The sequence below is a fragment of the Cheilinus undulatus genome, linkage group 5 (genome assembly GCF_018320785.1).
Source record: "Cheilinus undulatus linkage group 5, ASM1832078v1, whole genome shotgun sequence".
Taxonomy (NCBI): Eukaryota; Metazoa; Chordata; class Actinopteri; order Labriformes; family Labridae; genus Cheilinus; species Cheilinus undulatus.
Genome location: NC_054869.1, coordinates 11,169,969 through 11,185,969, shown reverse-complemented (window position 1 = coordinate 11,185,969; position 16,001 = coordinate 11,169,969). Strand labels below are relative to the sequence as shown.

Here is a 16,001-nt window from a genome sequence, read left to right as displayed (position 1 = left end):
AACTCAGCAATGACACTGAGGGCTTTGAAAAAAGGTGCATGGTGCATTAAAGTCTCCAACGCTCTGCTGATGCCAGAGGGGAAATTCTAAATTTCCACTGGCATTAATGTAAGCACAAAAACTGAGCAGCAAGAGCTGCATGGTTTCCATGGCCAAGCAGCTGCATGCAAGCCTTACATCACCAAGTCAAAAGCCAAACGTTAGATGGAGTGGCGTAAAGCACACCGACACTGGACTGTGGAGCAGGGGAAACATGTTCTGTGTAATGACAAATCACGCTGCTCTGTTTGGCAGTCAGATGGGTCTGGGTTTGGCGAATGCTGGGAGAATGTTACCTGACTAACTGCACTGTGCCAACTGTGAAGTTTGGTGGAAGAGGGATAATGGCGTGGGGCTGTTTTTCAGGGATTGGGTTAGGTCCCTTATCCCAGCGAAGGCCAGTCTTAATGCTTCAGCATACCAAGTCATTTTGGACAATGCTACGCTTCCAACTTTGTGGCAACAGTTTGGAGAGGGCCCTTTTCTATTCCTACACGACTGTGCCCCAGTGCACAAAGCAAGGACTATAAAGACATGGTTTGATGAGTTTGGCATAGAAGAACTTGACTGGCCCACACAGAATGGAGATTGTGAGCCAGACCTTCTTGTCCAACATCGGTGCCTGACCTCATAAATGCTCTCCAGAATGAATGGGCTTGAATGTCCTCACAGTCCCATTCGGTGTAATGGTCAGGCAGTCGAATACCTGCCTCTCAGGTGTATAGAGGTCACGTATTCTTTCATGGACATTATGGAAGACATGTATCTACACATTTCATTTTACTGTTTCTGTGGCATGAAGCAAATTTCAGTGGATTGTCTGTGATCTCCCCTTGTTTATCTCATTATGTTAGAATAAACTTACTGGCTTTCCAATAACAATTGTTTTTATTTATGTATTTATTGAGATAGTAACTAACACTGGAAACTGCTATCTTGTGATAATAAAATAACTAAGTTTTGATCTAAAGGAAAAAAATGAAATCAACTCATTAATGGGGGACATTGGAGTAAAATGAAATGTACAGATGTATTTGGCCTCCAAACATTTTGGATTCAAGAATAAAAATGAAACGGTGGCTTTTGTTGTTTAGTTTTTGGGTTGTTGTAGTGAGTGACAAGTAAATTGTAACCATATAGAAGTAAGGAAACAGCACTTTTAAGGGACCATAATCTACATTTAATAATTTCCTCTTATCATCAGACTCTCCATGTGCAAATAGACACAGCAACAGTTGGGCTAAATACAGTTTGTGACTCCACATAAAGACATAAGACATGATGAACACATTTCATAATGTTAATACATTCTCTGACATTATTGTAGCTATTATTGAAACCCCCTAATGTGTATTTAACTCTTTCCAAACTGGCTATTTGTAATAATCCCAAAAGAATGCTGTGCAGCAGCCTAATGTTACCCCCATTAGTTTAACAGTCAGTTTCAGTATCCAGTCCCATCAAGTGCATAAATCAGAAGATGCACATGCATATCATTTCCACATTAGTAAAGTACAATTACGAGATATAATGTCAAAGTGTTGGGGCACAATTTGAGATTTGATAAATGTAACAAAATAAGATTAAAAGCCTTTAAAACTAAAATAATCTTTGTAAAAAATATAACTATACAAGCCTTAAGTTCATTTAGAGGCCACTCCTGTGTTTTACTCATGCCCCTTGTTGGCTCTAATCCCAGAATGAACATTAATTCCATTTAATCCCAAACAGACTCAGAGGTATCTCCTAAAAATAAACATAATCAAGGATTTTAAGTATTGCGTAGGTAAGTATTGCTTGTTTACATAGTTATACAATTTGAGCCATGGCATGCAGTGTTATACATGGATAACTTAAACTGAGTAACTTACAAATCTCCACAGCTTAGTCAGCTATCACATTCAGTGAATAATTCTGTAGTCGCACATGCACATCATTTTCACATTATCAAAGCACAATGTACAATAAATTACTCTCAAAAGTCTTGGCCTGGATATATTTTCTGCTGTACAGAAGCAGTGATGCGGCAGTGACAAGACACTTGTGTTGGCATGTTGCTGATGCTGTGTGTTATCACATCAATCCATTCAGATGTTACGGGATAGTGCATAAAAATAGTTTAATTAGTTGCCTCGCTTAAACACAGGTGAAACAGCAGAACTTTAGTTACATGGCTTAAACATTTTGCAGTCTTATTTATTTGGCACGTGTTGAAATATACGCAGAAACATCTTTCACTTTAACAACATGTCTACTTTGCACTGAGATCCACCACCAGGTGCTGGTAGGCCAAGGTGTTGCCTTTGAAGCTTGCAGCTAGCAGGATGTCTTTGTTGTCGACAGAGACCAGGCTGAACGCTCGCGGCGCTCTCATGTTGAGCTCCTGGAAAGGCTGAAAGCGCTGAGTTAGGTCATCCCACAGGTAAACTCTGGAAAAGGAGAAATCACTGCCCAGGATGAGGTACTGACGGAGGCCCACTGAGAAAGGGTACACCGCCATCGAGCCCCGAGAAGGAAGAGTCTGAATCTCCACAAAGCGCTGCCCCTCCCAGCGCATGATCTTGGAGTCACCGATGAAGCGTGTAAGGCAGAGGTAGAGAACTTTCCTCACCCAGAAGTGCTTCACCATCTGCACGTCGGCCAGCTCGGTGATCTGGGAGAAGAAAGCGAACTGCCGCTGGTTTCTGTTCCACTGGTAAACCACTGGAGGCTGAGAGGCACTAGAGAGGATCAGGTGAGGCTTTCCTCCCACATCCAGGAACTCCACATGGGTGTCCCGATGCCAGGGGTGGAGGGACTGGTGGGAGTAGAAGCCATTGCTGTTCCAGCGATAAATGCTGGTGGAGCCTGCTTTGGAGCTGTCTGCCACCACAAAGTACCATTCTCCATCAATCTGGAAGGTGTCGACAAAGTTTGGCTTTCTCACACGGGTGGTGTCGATGTCCTGGATCTTTACAAAGCGATGAGGGTCCTCCTCCCACCTGTGGTAACACAGAAGATGTTGAGTTTTCCCAAACTTCTATTTCTGGTTTTCGGGCTTCAAATAGCTACAAAATGTGACAAAACCATTGGTCTCACACTTAAACAGCATTGCCAGCAAAAACAACTAGCAGCTAAATAACAACAAATATTCTGTTAGCCAGAGGTCTGCAGGTAGGCCTATTTTCTGCTTGTTTATTTCCTTTATCATAGGGAAAGCACATCAAAAAAAAAAAGAATTCCTGCTGTTTTCATGGTGATTTAAGATGATGTCCAAACATTTATAAAGGAAAATATGCTCCAAAGTTGGCAATTCTGCTTGTACTCTCAATGTTGGTGTGTGGAGTCGTACAAACAAAAATATCAAACAGTTGTGCACAGTTTGAAGAAAATTTCTTTAAGCATTCTTGAGATATATTCACAAGATGGCCTACACCAAGGATCATCAACTTCATTCACACAAGGGCCAGCTTTCTCTTGACAGATGCTGGGTGGCCATACATTGAAATAAACTAAATTAAAATCAATATGTTTGTCTAATTAACATATTCTTGCAAAAACATTATTTCTTTTAAAAATGAATGGAACTTTTAACAGTAAGGCAATATCCTTATCACCTCTTATATACTTAACACCTATACTGAAGCCAGCCACAAGGGGGCGGTTGAGATATTTAAGCTACATATTTCTAGGGCTCTCTTGATCTATCCAAGCGGCACCCTCCGGTCCTGAAAAATGAAGCCGATGTGGAAGTGCAAAAAATTGCAATACAGCAAGTATCTCTTTGAGGCTGGCTGCAGGAACACCGGAAGTCCAGTCTGAACACCTGTTAGAAAGCCGTTTTTTACACTAGAAATAAACTGGTTCACAGCTTGGTTCTGAAAACCAAACATGTCTCATTAGCTAATGTCTTCATGTGCTCTCACTGTACGGGGGTTGAATTTTTTTGTACCACAATGGTTTGGATTTAGGAAAAACTACTGCTGACTGTTTGGCGAGTCTCATTTGATTGACAGATCGCTCGACAGCTGACAGGAGGTTGAGCTTAGTGGGCAGGTCGTTAGGTTGATCCAAAGGAGAAGGATGACGTCACGCAGGGTTTGTCCAATTCTTTCTACAGTCTATGTGTCTATCAACTGAGTTTCATGCTAATAAGCTGTGCCGTGATTGGTCAAATACACTTGCAGGAAACAGATCTTTTGCCAGTAGATTCTCAGAAAGGAAAATTGCACTCTCAAAGAGCCTTAAAAATGTGCAGCTTTAATCAAGACAGGAATGAAAGTATTTCATTACCATGCCAAATTACAGAAATACAAAACTATTTTCTTGTTGTTTGAAAAGTTGTTAAGTTGAAGGTTTTATTTCAACTTTAAGAAAAAAAGTTAAACAATAGAATGCCATATTTTTTCCTCCTCAAATTTTCTAAATTTTATTATCCTCTAGGGGCCAGATGGGAAGCCATGGGGAGTTTGATGTGGCCCCCGGGCCTCCAGTTGACGATCACTGGCCTAGACGAACTGATGGAAAACCCTCTAGCCTCGGCTATCATCGGTGCAGAGGCCTAAAAAGATTCTCGATGGCCTATTCTCCTTTTAATACCTGCTGTATCTACAACAACCGCAGAACCTTTCAGCCTACAGTCACCATCTTGCATACTATTCACTACTGTTTCTTGGCAAGCAACCAGCACAGACTCTGCGAAGTTACTGAGAGACTATCATAACCATAAGACAAAAATAAATCACTTCAATATGTATGCTTTGAAAGTTAGATGCTATTACCTTTTCACTCCTTGTTTCTGTTCTTAAAGCTCATCTAATCCAGTTGTCTGGTAGAGCGAGCAAAATTTTCACACAAAGATGTGATATTGGTGTAGATCTCCTCCCATAAGTCAAGACTTGGTGGCAATACATTCAAAGACCAGTTTGGAAGACTTACTTGTAGATATGAGATCCACCAAAAAGTTGGGCTACAACCATGTAAAGACTGTCAGCTATCACCACTGGTTTGCAGTAGACAGCAGAGCGAGCTGCCAGAAGAGGACATAAATTATGGTGTGTTTTTAAAAAAGAGAATTGTAAAGTATTCATGATTTTTATGCCACTTACAGGTGATGTTGTGAAACTTCCTGAAGACCATCTCCACATGGTCCCAAATATACAGTGCACAAAATCCTGAATCAGGCTGAGCAAAGGCCACAAACTGATCACCACTGAACTCATATGACTCCACAGACACCGAGTGGAAAGGGAAGGTCTCGTAGACAGCAAAATCTATGAGAAGCAAAGCAGAAATGTATTAATTAAGAAGCTCTGCTGTGTCAATAAACAGTCTAAAAGAGCAAAGTTGAACCTGCGCTGATGCAGTTAAAGTCTCGTGGTGCGAGATCATGAATCCTGCGTCCCTGGAATTCAAAGGGGCTGGCACAATAGATCGCAGGAACAGAGGTGTTGGTTTTCTCCATCCAGTCCACAAGCCACTTGATTTTACAGTCACAGCGGAAAGAGTTCCCCCGCAGGTCCCTGAGGAACAGAGGAGAGAGATAAATCAGCTCTATCTCAGGAGTTCAAACATAAGTCTTTAAAAAAAATGTGACAGTAGTGCCAAGACAGTTTGTCAGACGGATTTGGATCTCTGTTGAATCTTCGGGGAGGAGCAGAGTTTTATGGTGACAGATTGTGGGGTCAAAGCTCTTGGGATGTTAAGATTCTGCTTTGATTTCAGTGAGGGGACACTTACAAATCTGTGAGGATGTCAAGGTGTTTAAAGATGTCTCTTGGCAGCTGCTGCAGGTTGTTGTTTGATAGAGATCTGAAAGAAAAATAAAAGAAATTATTCCCTGTATTGGCTGATATCACTGATGATTAGTTTCTCTGCTTGGTATAAGAATTATTTAGCAAAATTGATAGAGTAAAAGTGCAGTATACTAGGGTTGGTAATCACAGGTTTAGTCAAGATACATAAACATACGATACGGTACAATACAAAATATGGCACGATACCATATGATACGATAAGGTTTGAAACAATATGGTATAATATGATACAGTTTGATATAGTATGATACGATATGATAAGGTTTGAGACATTATGGTATAATACGATACGGTTTGGTATGGTTTAATACAGTACGATATAATATGATAAGGTTTGATACGGTATGATATGTAAGGTTTGAGACAGTATGGTATAATACGATACGGTTTGATATGGTACGATACATTATGATAAGGTTTGATTTGGTACAGTACGGTACAATAAGATATGGTACGGTTTGATACAGTACGATACGATATGATACAGTATGATACGATACGCTACGGTTTGGTACAGTACAATACGGTTTAATACGGTTCTCTAAATTACGATACGGTACGGTTTGGCATGATACGATATAGTTTGATACAGTATGAGATGGTACAATACGATACGCCATAGTTTGATACAATATGATATGGTGTGATACGGTTTGATACAATACAATATGATACTCTACAGTTTGGTACGATAAGATAGGTTTGATACGGTACGAAATTCTATGATTTTATCCTCTGATCTGATACAGTCTGATACTTAAAATTATACATTACTTTTACAAACTGATATTGAAACATATGATATGAAACATACAATACGATACATATATTGATACAATGTAATATGATGCTACGATATGCCATGCTACAATGCTACAATATGCCACGCTACGATATGCCATGCTATGATATGCCATGCTACAATATGCCAGGCTACAATATGCCATGCTACGATATGCCATGCCACAATATGCCAGGCTACAATATGCCATGCTACGATATGCCATGCTACAATATGCCATGCTACAATATGCCAGGCTACAATATGCCATGCTTCGATATGCCATGCAACAATATGCCATGCTACGATATGCCAGGCTACAATATGCCATGCTACGATATGCCATGCTACGATATGCCATGCTACGATATGCCAGGCTACAATATGCCACGCTACAGTATTCTACAATAAGCTACAATAAGCTACCATACAATATAATCAGGCTTGGGGAGTAACAGATTACATGTAACGGCGCTACATAATCGGGATACAAAAAAACGGTAACTGTAATCCGTTACAGTACAAAGAAAAAAATGTATTCAGATTACTGGTATATTTCATACAAACGGGGGTTACTAGACAGGATTACATTTTTCAAATCAAATGTGCGACCAGCGGTAGACACGACAGTGCACACGCAATGCAACACGTTAGGACACCAAAAAAAATTACGACGACCTCCCACGCTGTGCACGGCACGCCAATGCACATGAATCCCAAGTGCCCACGTTACGCGGACGATCAGCAGCCTGGGACAGCACAACAAAACTAGCGCATGGCCACGGATGAGTACGGAAGAGTATTAGGGCCACTGAAAAAAAAAAAATTTGAGACAAATTTTTTTTTTTCAATTGTGAGAAAAAAGTCAGAATTCTGAGTTTAAAGTCAGAATTCTGAGATTAAAGTCAGAATTCTGAGAAAAAAGTCAGAATTCTGACTTTTTTCTCACAATTGAAAAAAAAAAATTTGTCTCAAAATTTTTTTTTTTCAGTGGCCCTAATACTCTTCCGTAGATGAGAAATCTGCTTTCGCCAGGTGGAAATTCCGCCACCACTTCGAGCTTGCATCCGCATCAAAAAACAACATCTCTGTGCAGTGCAAGTTATGCCTCCCTGCGAAGAAAATGCTATCCTCATCAAGAGACTCAACCTCCAACTTAAAGAAACATTTACAGGTACGGATAAACGATATGTGTTTTGTATGTTTTGCATGTTTTCCATTCTTGTTCAAACCCTACTGTGAATTATTACCATCCAATCTCTTTTTAACACTTTAAAAGCCCTTCTTGGGACGGTTTAGATGGGGAAACCAAACATGTCTTCAGTGATGTTTGCAAAATTTCAGCCAAGAAGGGTTATTGGCACAACGATATTAAGGCTTCTGTGTGCAAAGGATATCAGTTGCAGCAGATGTACATGTTTGGCATACTTGTAATTAAAGTCAGCAGCTATGCGTTTTGAGTGATTGATTGATATCTTTATTTCAGTCATGTAAATGAAAACTTAAAATCAATTTATAAGACAAATAAGTGATAAACACACAAAAAAGGCAGTAGCTGAATCAGCTTTTTCTTGTTTTTAAGCCTCTCATCTTACATGAGCGAAAAGGAGTAGGAAAAAATAAAAACTTATGTAATTCTACCCGCTTAAATCTAATTGAAATCATAACAGTCTTAAATTTACAACAACAACAACAACAACAAAAAAAAAGAAAAATCCAATCATACCGATACCTTCTTTACAAATATATTTACCATACCCTGTACAATTTTCCTCCAAATAATCAGCAAGCACCTATGTACCTCTGGAAAATCATTTCTTTATGCCTTTTTTTAAAAACAGAATTATGCTCAAATTTGCTTTAGTTCTGCACTCAATCTTTTCTACAGTTTAACTCTACTAACAGTGATAGAGAAACTTTTCAATGATGTACACACAATTCTAACTTTTAGATTTAGAAGTTATCTTAAACTATAACCCTCCTCTCTTTCATAAAACATTTTCTGAATGTTTTTCGGGAGCTTATTAGCATATTATTCCTCACTTTGTGCAGTAGGTGCTTGAATTCACTCTGATTTTAATTTTCATATATATATTTTTTTAATTCAGTGCATGGATACCTGGGTTGTTAAAAAGCCTGATACAGGTTCTTCTGGTCTGTGTTAAAGTATAACAGCATTTCCTGCTGTGTAAAAGGAGATTTTATGTTTCTCTAATAAATACTCTGAGTTGATGACATATCCTCCTTACACAATTGTCTTTATTTACATGTTTGGGATTGAAGTAATCCAAAAGTAACTACAAGTAATCAGGTACATTACTTTTATATGATGGTACTTAGAGTAAGTTACTGATTACATTTTTAAAGTAACCTTCCCAACCCTGAATATGATACATAGTCCTCAATGACCATTTATCAATTTCATAATTCTCAGATAAGGCTATCGTTTGTGTATACATCATGATATCAGATCGACTGAAGAATATCAACCCCCTAAAACAATAGAGTTCCTGACTGCTTTATTTATTCACTTCAGGTTGATGTCAGTTTACCCTCTTATCATGCTTCATCCTTTAACTTCTTTTCACACTCTGTCATTATCCCACTGTTGTCGGCTTCTACATCTTCTGTTTTTCCTTTTTTAAATGTGATTGTCTTCTTCTTTTGCCAGATCACTTTTGTTCTTGTTAAGTCATTCATTTGTTTCATTAGCGCCACTATAAGGAGTTTTAAAGTAAAGACAAAGGAGGTAATTGGCAGTAAAATCTGTTCAGGCTGCCACTTTTAAATTTAAATAACTGAAATTTGGGACTGTAGATTCAGCAATTGTGTTGCAAAAGACAGGACAGTGATATGTTAACATGTCAGTATTTTATCCCACCCTGGTGGAAACTAAAAATATCATACATGGACCCTTTCATTAGTTAAACTGAGTACTCACAGGTGAGTGAGAGATTTGAGTCCTCTGAAGGTGTACTTTGAGAGAGCCTGGATGTCGTTGTTCTCGATGAACCTGAGAAAAGAACGAAACACTCAGATGTCACATAGCAATGACAACTCTGAAAATAAGCTTGTATTATATAATATTGTCCTTGTTTTGCAAGGAGTCTGTGCTGTCAGTGCCAAATATGACAGGAGCATGACAACGAGCAGAAATGATTTCAGTAACTGCACACTTGGCATTCAAAGGATTAAAGAGGAAAAAATAGAAAGGCTAAAAAATAAGATGAAACGAACAAGGACTTAAGTGTGCAGAGATTTATTTCATTATTTTGCACCTGAAATCAGTGCTAAGAAAGAAATGAAAAAATGTAAAACCTCTGCATGGTAGAAACTCATGTCATGCTTTTGATTACTGTAATAAAATTGAGACACTGAGTACAGTTTTATAAACGTGTCAGCGTCATTTGAGCCTGTCCTGTCTCTGTTTTGTCTACTGATAGTGGAGGACGTCCAGCACACGTGCAGACTCTCCGAAGGTGTCTGGCTATGAAAGCATGACTTTATTAGCATGCACAGAGGGTAGCAGCAGTAGTGGGGGTGATGCAGAGAGGCCTGATGGCTGGTCTGCAGCCAAGAGCCACACAGCGAGCAGCCTGAGGTACGGCCATCACTGAGAGCTACGCAGGCAATCAGCTAACTAGTTTCTAAAGCCCATCAATTCAGAGGATGGCAGATTCAGCTTTATCACACTACAGAGGCAATATGCTCGCTGTCACAAGAGGATTTATTTCACTTTTTCTTTTGGCCTTCTTCACCACACTGCAGAGGCTAATCCTGACATCTTACAGCGCAGTCAACTCAGATTAATTCTACAAACTGTGAAAGAAATGAAAAATCACCTAGATTGCACTCATTAATCATTAAGATAAATGAACACTGTTGTAGACTGCAAACATAGAGATAGAGATAGAAAATAGGCCCAAAAATCCATTAATTACAATTTAAAGGAATTAAACTTCAGATAAACACTGGAACATAATGGTTATTCTAAATATAAAAGCTCCTCACAGGGTTATCTTGGCGGTACCTCCTATCTCTTCAATTGTTTTGACCTGTACATAAGTGAGTAGTGCCTTTTATTATAATGTCATTTTGTTCTCTTTCAACAATAAAACATGTCAGTCATTGGGGGTGAGGCTGAGATCAACCACAGACTTAGACTCATGCATGGGGCGATGGGTTAGCTGGGCAAAGTGGTGTGGTGCTCCCAGTATCTGAGCATGTGGACAAATATCAGAGTCTTTTGGTCCTCGGCCCTTCAGGTCTTACTCCTCTGTGACAACTTCTCTATGGCGCATTTTTGGGTATTGTTGGAAAGACTGCGTGTCTAATGATAACGTGCTCGTTATCCAGCTCACTGCATACTGGGTGCCCAGGACCCGGTGGATGGCTGCATGCAGCATGGAGGGGTCAGCTGAGAGGATACGTGGAGAGATGGGGCATGAGCATGACACAGCCCAGAGCAGTACAGGACCGGCATATGCCCCCATACCTGACCTGACTCACTGGGAAACTTTACCATGAGAAATGTCCATTTTTACCTAAAACTCGCTAAACTGTGCAGAGAAACTTTACACATCTGCTATGCTGTATAGCCCATTTTCTCCTATCTGAAGGGGCAATACTCACAGAAATCACAGGAGGATAATGGCAGTACTATCGCTTAATAATATCAAAATGTCCCTTTAAGGGTTTTTCTGGCTTTGAAAACGGTTGGAAATATCTGAAGTAATGTAAATACTCAGCTAAAGTACTCATAAACTGTATATGGCATGGGTTTAAACATTTGTTAGATTAATATAGACATTTCTGTGTAAAAATTATACATAATGCACCTTTATGCAGGCCTGCCCAAGGAAACTTGGTCATTGAAAGCCCAGTAAATGGGGGCCCACCCTGGATGGCTTGCTTGTATCAGAGTACTGTATGTGAATCAGTAACGTCAGCATTTTCTTCGGCCTCTCTCGCGTTAGCTTTTGGAGCGTATAAACAAGCTTGAAAGAAGTTATTGAAGTTATTGTTGCTGGGGTCAAATGCATTTTTAGCCATATTTTGTAGCTAACAGTTAATATTTATGTCTTGCAATAAAATTTGGTTAGCATTGCTTAAATTTAAGATGCACCATGTTTTAAAACCACATTGAGCCCCCTCATTCTGCTGGAGTTCCTCTTTGTCCTCCTTTATACGTGACCCTGCCTTTAAGTGAAACTAGAAGATAGTCAAAGTGAGCGCATGACTCACTGATTTAGGTAACAGAGTTTTTCATCTAAAGCCTTCATAAGCTCCTGCTCATACCACACCAAGTAAGGCTGCACTCCTAAATCCTTGACAGCGGGGTCATGTTTTACTGCTTGGAAGTTTTCCATCTCTAAAATAAAAATTAGAGAATATGTAGAACGATATTTCAAATGCTTCAGAGCCGTTGAAAATGTCTTCTTCACCCAGTGATTTAAATAATGACATCTTACCATTTGTTTAAAAAAAAAAACAAACACAGTGACTTCATTGACATTAAGCACTCAGTATTTGAAGCTCAGGTGAGAGTGAGACACTTACAGGTACTGCAGGTGAGACAGACCAGCAAAGGCATCATCAGCAATCGTGGTGAATGTGTTAGAGTTCAACAACCTGCAAAAAAGAGGAGGACTTTCAGAGAACTTGAGGTAACACTGAAAAAGCTGATGTGATTTTGATATCTACAAAACATTTTCCACAGGTGCCTGGGCAAATTTGGACATTTGTTTTACAAAAGGGGGGTTAAGACAGTTTTAATCATCTTAAACCACCATTTACACTCCCTTCCAAAAGTATATGAACAGTGAGATTATTTTTGCTGTAGACTGAAAACATTTGGGTTTGACATCAAAAGCTGAATATGAGACAAGAGATCAACATTTCAGCTTTTATTTCCAGTTTCTATTCATTTTGATGGTCTTGTGTTTAAATACATGGGCCAGATGTGGCCATCGAACAGGCTGGGTGAATCTGGCACCGTTTAGTTCCTATAGCACCGCTTCTTTTTTGCATCTGATACTGGATCTGATACACAGCTTAGGAGATAGCATTATTTGTAATGGAATACCAATTTTTTTGTGAGCAAAAGTGTTGGAAAAGATAGACTTTAAATAGATTAAATTGAATACGACTTCATATTTAGTTGCAGATCCTTTGCTTGCAATAACTGCATCAAGCCTGTGACCCACCAAAAATTCTGCATTCTTCTTCTGTGACGCTTTTCCAGGCTTACACTGCAGCCTCTTTCAGTTGTTGTTTGTTTTGGGGGTTTTTTCCCTTCAGTCTCCTCTTTAGCAGGTTAAATGCATATAGGGTTAAAGTCTGGAGATAGACTTGCCCAGTCTAAAACCTTCCACTTCTCACCCCAGATGAACTCCTTTGCTTTGGCAGTTTGTTATGGGTCATTATCTCGCTGCACGATGAAGGATCTTGCAATCAGTTTAGTTGCATCTTTCTTTAAATTGGCCGAATGTTTGTGTAGACTTTTGAGATCATTTTGCTGCTGCCATCATGTGCTATTTCATCGATTAAGATTAATGAACCCGTCCCAGAAGATGCCAAGCAAGCCCCAGCCATGACATTACCTCCACTGTGTTTCACAGATGAGCTTGTATGTTTGGGATCATGAGCAGATCCTTTCTTTCTCCAAACTTTAGTCTTTCCATCACTTTGGTAAGGGTTCATCTTTGTCTCATCAGTCCATAAAACTTTGTCCCAGAATTTTTGAGGGTGGTCTCTGTATTTTTTGGCAAATTCCAGCCTGACACTCCTATTACTGTTGCTGATGAGTGGTTTGCATCTTCTGGTGTAGCCTCAGTACTTTTGCTCATGAAGTCTTTTGTGAACAGCAGAACAGCAGTTTTTCACCCATAGACAGCTCTGTGGTTTTCATGTTGGTTACACCTCTGACTATGAATGCAGTCTGCACAGGCAAAACCCAAATTTGAAACTGAGTGCAGACAGTCAGAGTGATTGTTAAAATAATCAGTGTAATAGGACACACCTGGGCAACAAAACACACCTGTCAGTCATACGTTCCAATGCTTTCTGCAAAAGAGGTTCTATATTCTAAGCTGTGTATCAGATCCAGATGTAAATACCTAGAAATAAATGCTGAACTGATCTCTTGTCTCAGACCCAAATGCTTTCAGTCTAAAGCAAAAATAAAGGCACTGGTCTCACTGTTCCAACACTTTTGGAGGAGAGTGTAGCTGATAGATGACCTATAAACACACAAAAACACTTGCTGGACATGAGCACACACTCATGATTGCATCTGAGCAGATAAACGTCTCTTTGTCCGTCCGAGCTGAACTGAAGGGAGTCAGTGATCGGCTACGACCCTGAAACAGAGACACTCGACTCTTCTTACTGCTATGTCACCACTGTTTTCAATAACCATTCATTTCTAGTGGCTGAAGTCACTCTTATTGTCATGGCAAAACAAGAGACGTCTAACGTCAAACTGTGGAAACATGTGAGTGGTGTGAAGTGTCGCGTCTGCATTTTAAGGGAGAATTGAGAGTTTATTATGTTTGAAACTTGTGTTGTGGGCAGGGACACTCACAGGAACTGCAGCAGGTGAAGGTGTGAGAAAGCGCCTTCTGGGATTGTGGTAAAGGCGGCGTTCACCATCGTCCTGTTCAGACAAACAACATCAGTTATCATCACGTGTCGCCATGGTGACACAGGCTGCTTAAACATATGACATCATGAGTTTCCTGTCTTATTCAGACAATCCTCCTGAAGCCCTTTTCTTTAGGGACACGGTCGTCCTTACTGTGTCAATACAAGGAAGGCAAAATCTTTTAGAAACTAGGGCACACAAGTTTCTTCTTCACTTCTTCTCTTTAGTGAAAGGAGGGCACCTCAACCAGACTGTGCTCTGGAAATCCCTCATCTGTTTAAAGTCTATCCAATATGAGATGAGACGCTGCACCATGTCACCATCCAGAAAACACAACCTTCCCTCTTATTGTCCTTTGATTGAGCATATCTTCGTACCCTCTTTGAGATTAAATCTCTCAGAGGAGAGGCAGCTCTCCTGCAGTCAGAGAGAGGATCTATTGTTAGTGTTCCTCCCTGGAGCTCGACTGGATTATACTGCTGTGCTCCCTCAACTTAGTTCAACAAATGATACAGTTAAAGCACATAATTATCGTTATGATTGCATAATTCTGTCTGGAATTACTCCCTGCACGTGTCAAGACAGGATACATGAAGAGAACATTTAAAAAACCCACCTGTCTTCACTTTTAGGTATCTAAAGACAAGCAGGGACTCATGCATCATTACATAATGGAGGGTGACATCAGTGATGTAGCCATCTGTACCAGCCAGAGACTTCATACAGGTTAGGAAAGGATGCACTCACAGAGAGATGATTCCTGGGGGGAAGCTCTTCGGGATGGCCTTGGTGTCCACGCAGAAGGCACTATCTTTGGTGCAGGAGCAGGTTGCAGGACATCGGGGGATCTTGGGGGCTCTCCTGGCGTTCGATTCCCTCGGCAGGCACAGGCACAGACACAGGAGCGACAAGCAGATCCATCTCTGCCTGGGGTCCAGCATCCTTTAGGTGTTTGAAGTTTCTCCTGTGTGGAAAGTGGCGTGTTTGGAGGTGATGATCAGCCTGCCTACAATCCCAGCAGCTCTGATAATGCTGAGTGCAGAGTTAGGAGAGACAGCATGAGAGAGAGAGAGAGGAAGGAGGGGAGGGGGAGTGAGGATAGTCCAGCGTGTCCTCAGTGGGTGTGTGTGCTCTGCAGCTTCCTTAGGTCCGTGCAAGCTTTCTCTCAGGAGCTGCTGCCAAAGAGCACACTGCAGGAATGACGAGCTGGGCTGCTTTCTCCGCACCAGGACCTGTAGGCAGCGTCACTGACAATAAATTATTGACTATTGCACAAGCAGAAAAGCTTAAAACAAGAGAGACGGAGAGAGGGAGCGAGAGTGAAGGATGGGTGAGGAGGTGCTGGAGTAAAAGCTCACAGCAGTGCTGATGGAAGATCACAGTGTCGTTTTCTGCAGAGCTTTTATCAGGTGTGAAGACATGTCAGGTCTGCTGCAGTCATGTGGAGAAATAAGGGAAGAGTGTGCAGGAATAAATCAGCGTTTGCGTGTGTGGAAGAGGCTGTTTGTGTGGGAGGTGTTTATGTTCTTGACAGCAACCAGAGCTGAGTCAACGTCCAAGATAAACACACTTAAAGAAAGAGAAACATCACCTATTCATTTATGCCAATGCTGAGTTTTTTTTTTTACTTTGTAACAACTGGTTTTATAAAATAATATACCCACCGTACAACAAATTTTAAAAAGATGAGCAATATAAACCCTAACCGACCACTTCATTAGGTACACCTATGCAACTGCTG

At 40.4% G+C, this 16,001-nt stretch overlaps 1 protein-coding gene across 1 annotated transcript; it reads right to left on the bottom strand.

Annotated features, from left to right (window-relative positions):
- Positions 1-1,212: 1,212 nt before the first annotated feature.
- lgi3 (leucine-rich repeat LGI family, member 3) lies at positions 1,213-15,607 on the bottom strand. The gene is made up of 9 exons (XM_041786674.1): positions 15,008-15,607; positions 14,201-14,272; positions 12,175-12,246; positions 9,557-9,628; positions 5,758-5,829; positions 5,371-5,540; positions 5,127-5,291; positions 4,957-5,047; positions 1,213-3,020 (listed from the first exon to the last, which is right to left on the bottom strand). The coding sequence occupies exons 1-9, from the start codon at positions 15,199-15,201 to the stop codon at positions 2,291-2,293; spliced, it is 1,638 nt and encodes a 545-aa protein (XP_041642608.1). The 5' UTR covers positions 15,202-15,607; the 3' UTR covers positions 1,213-2,290.
- Between the last annotated feature and the right edge of the window lie 394 nt (positions 15,608-16,001).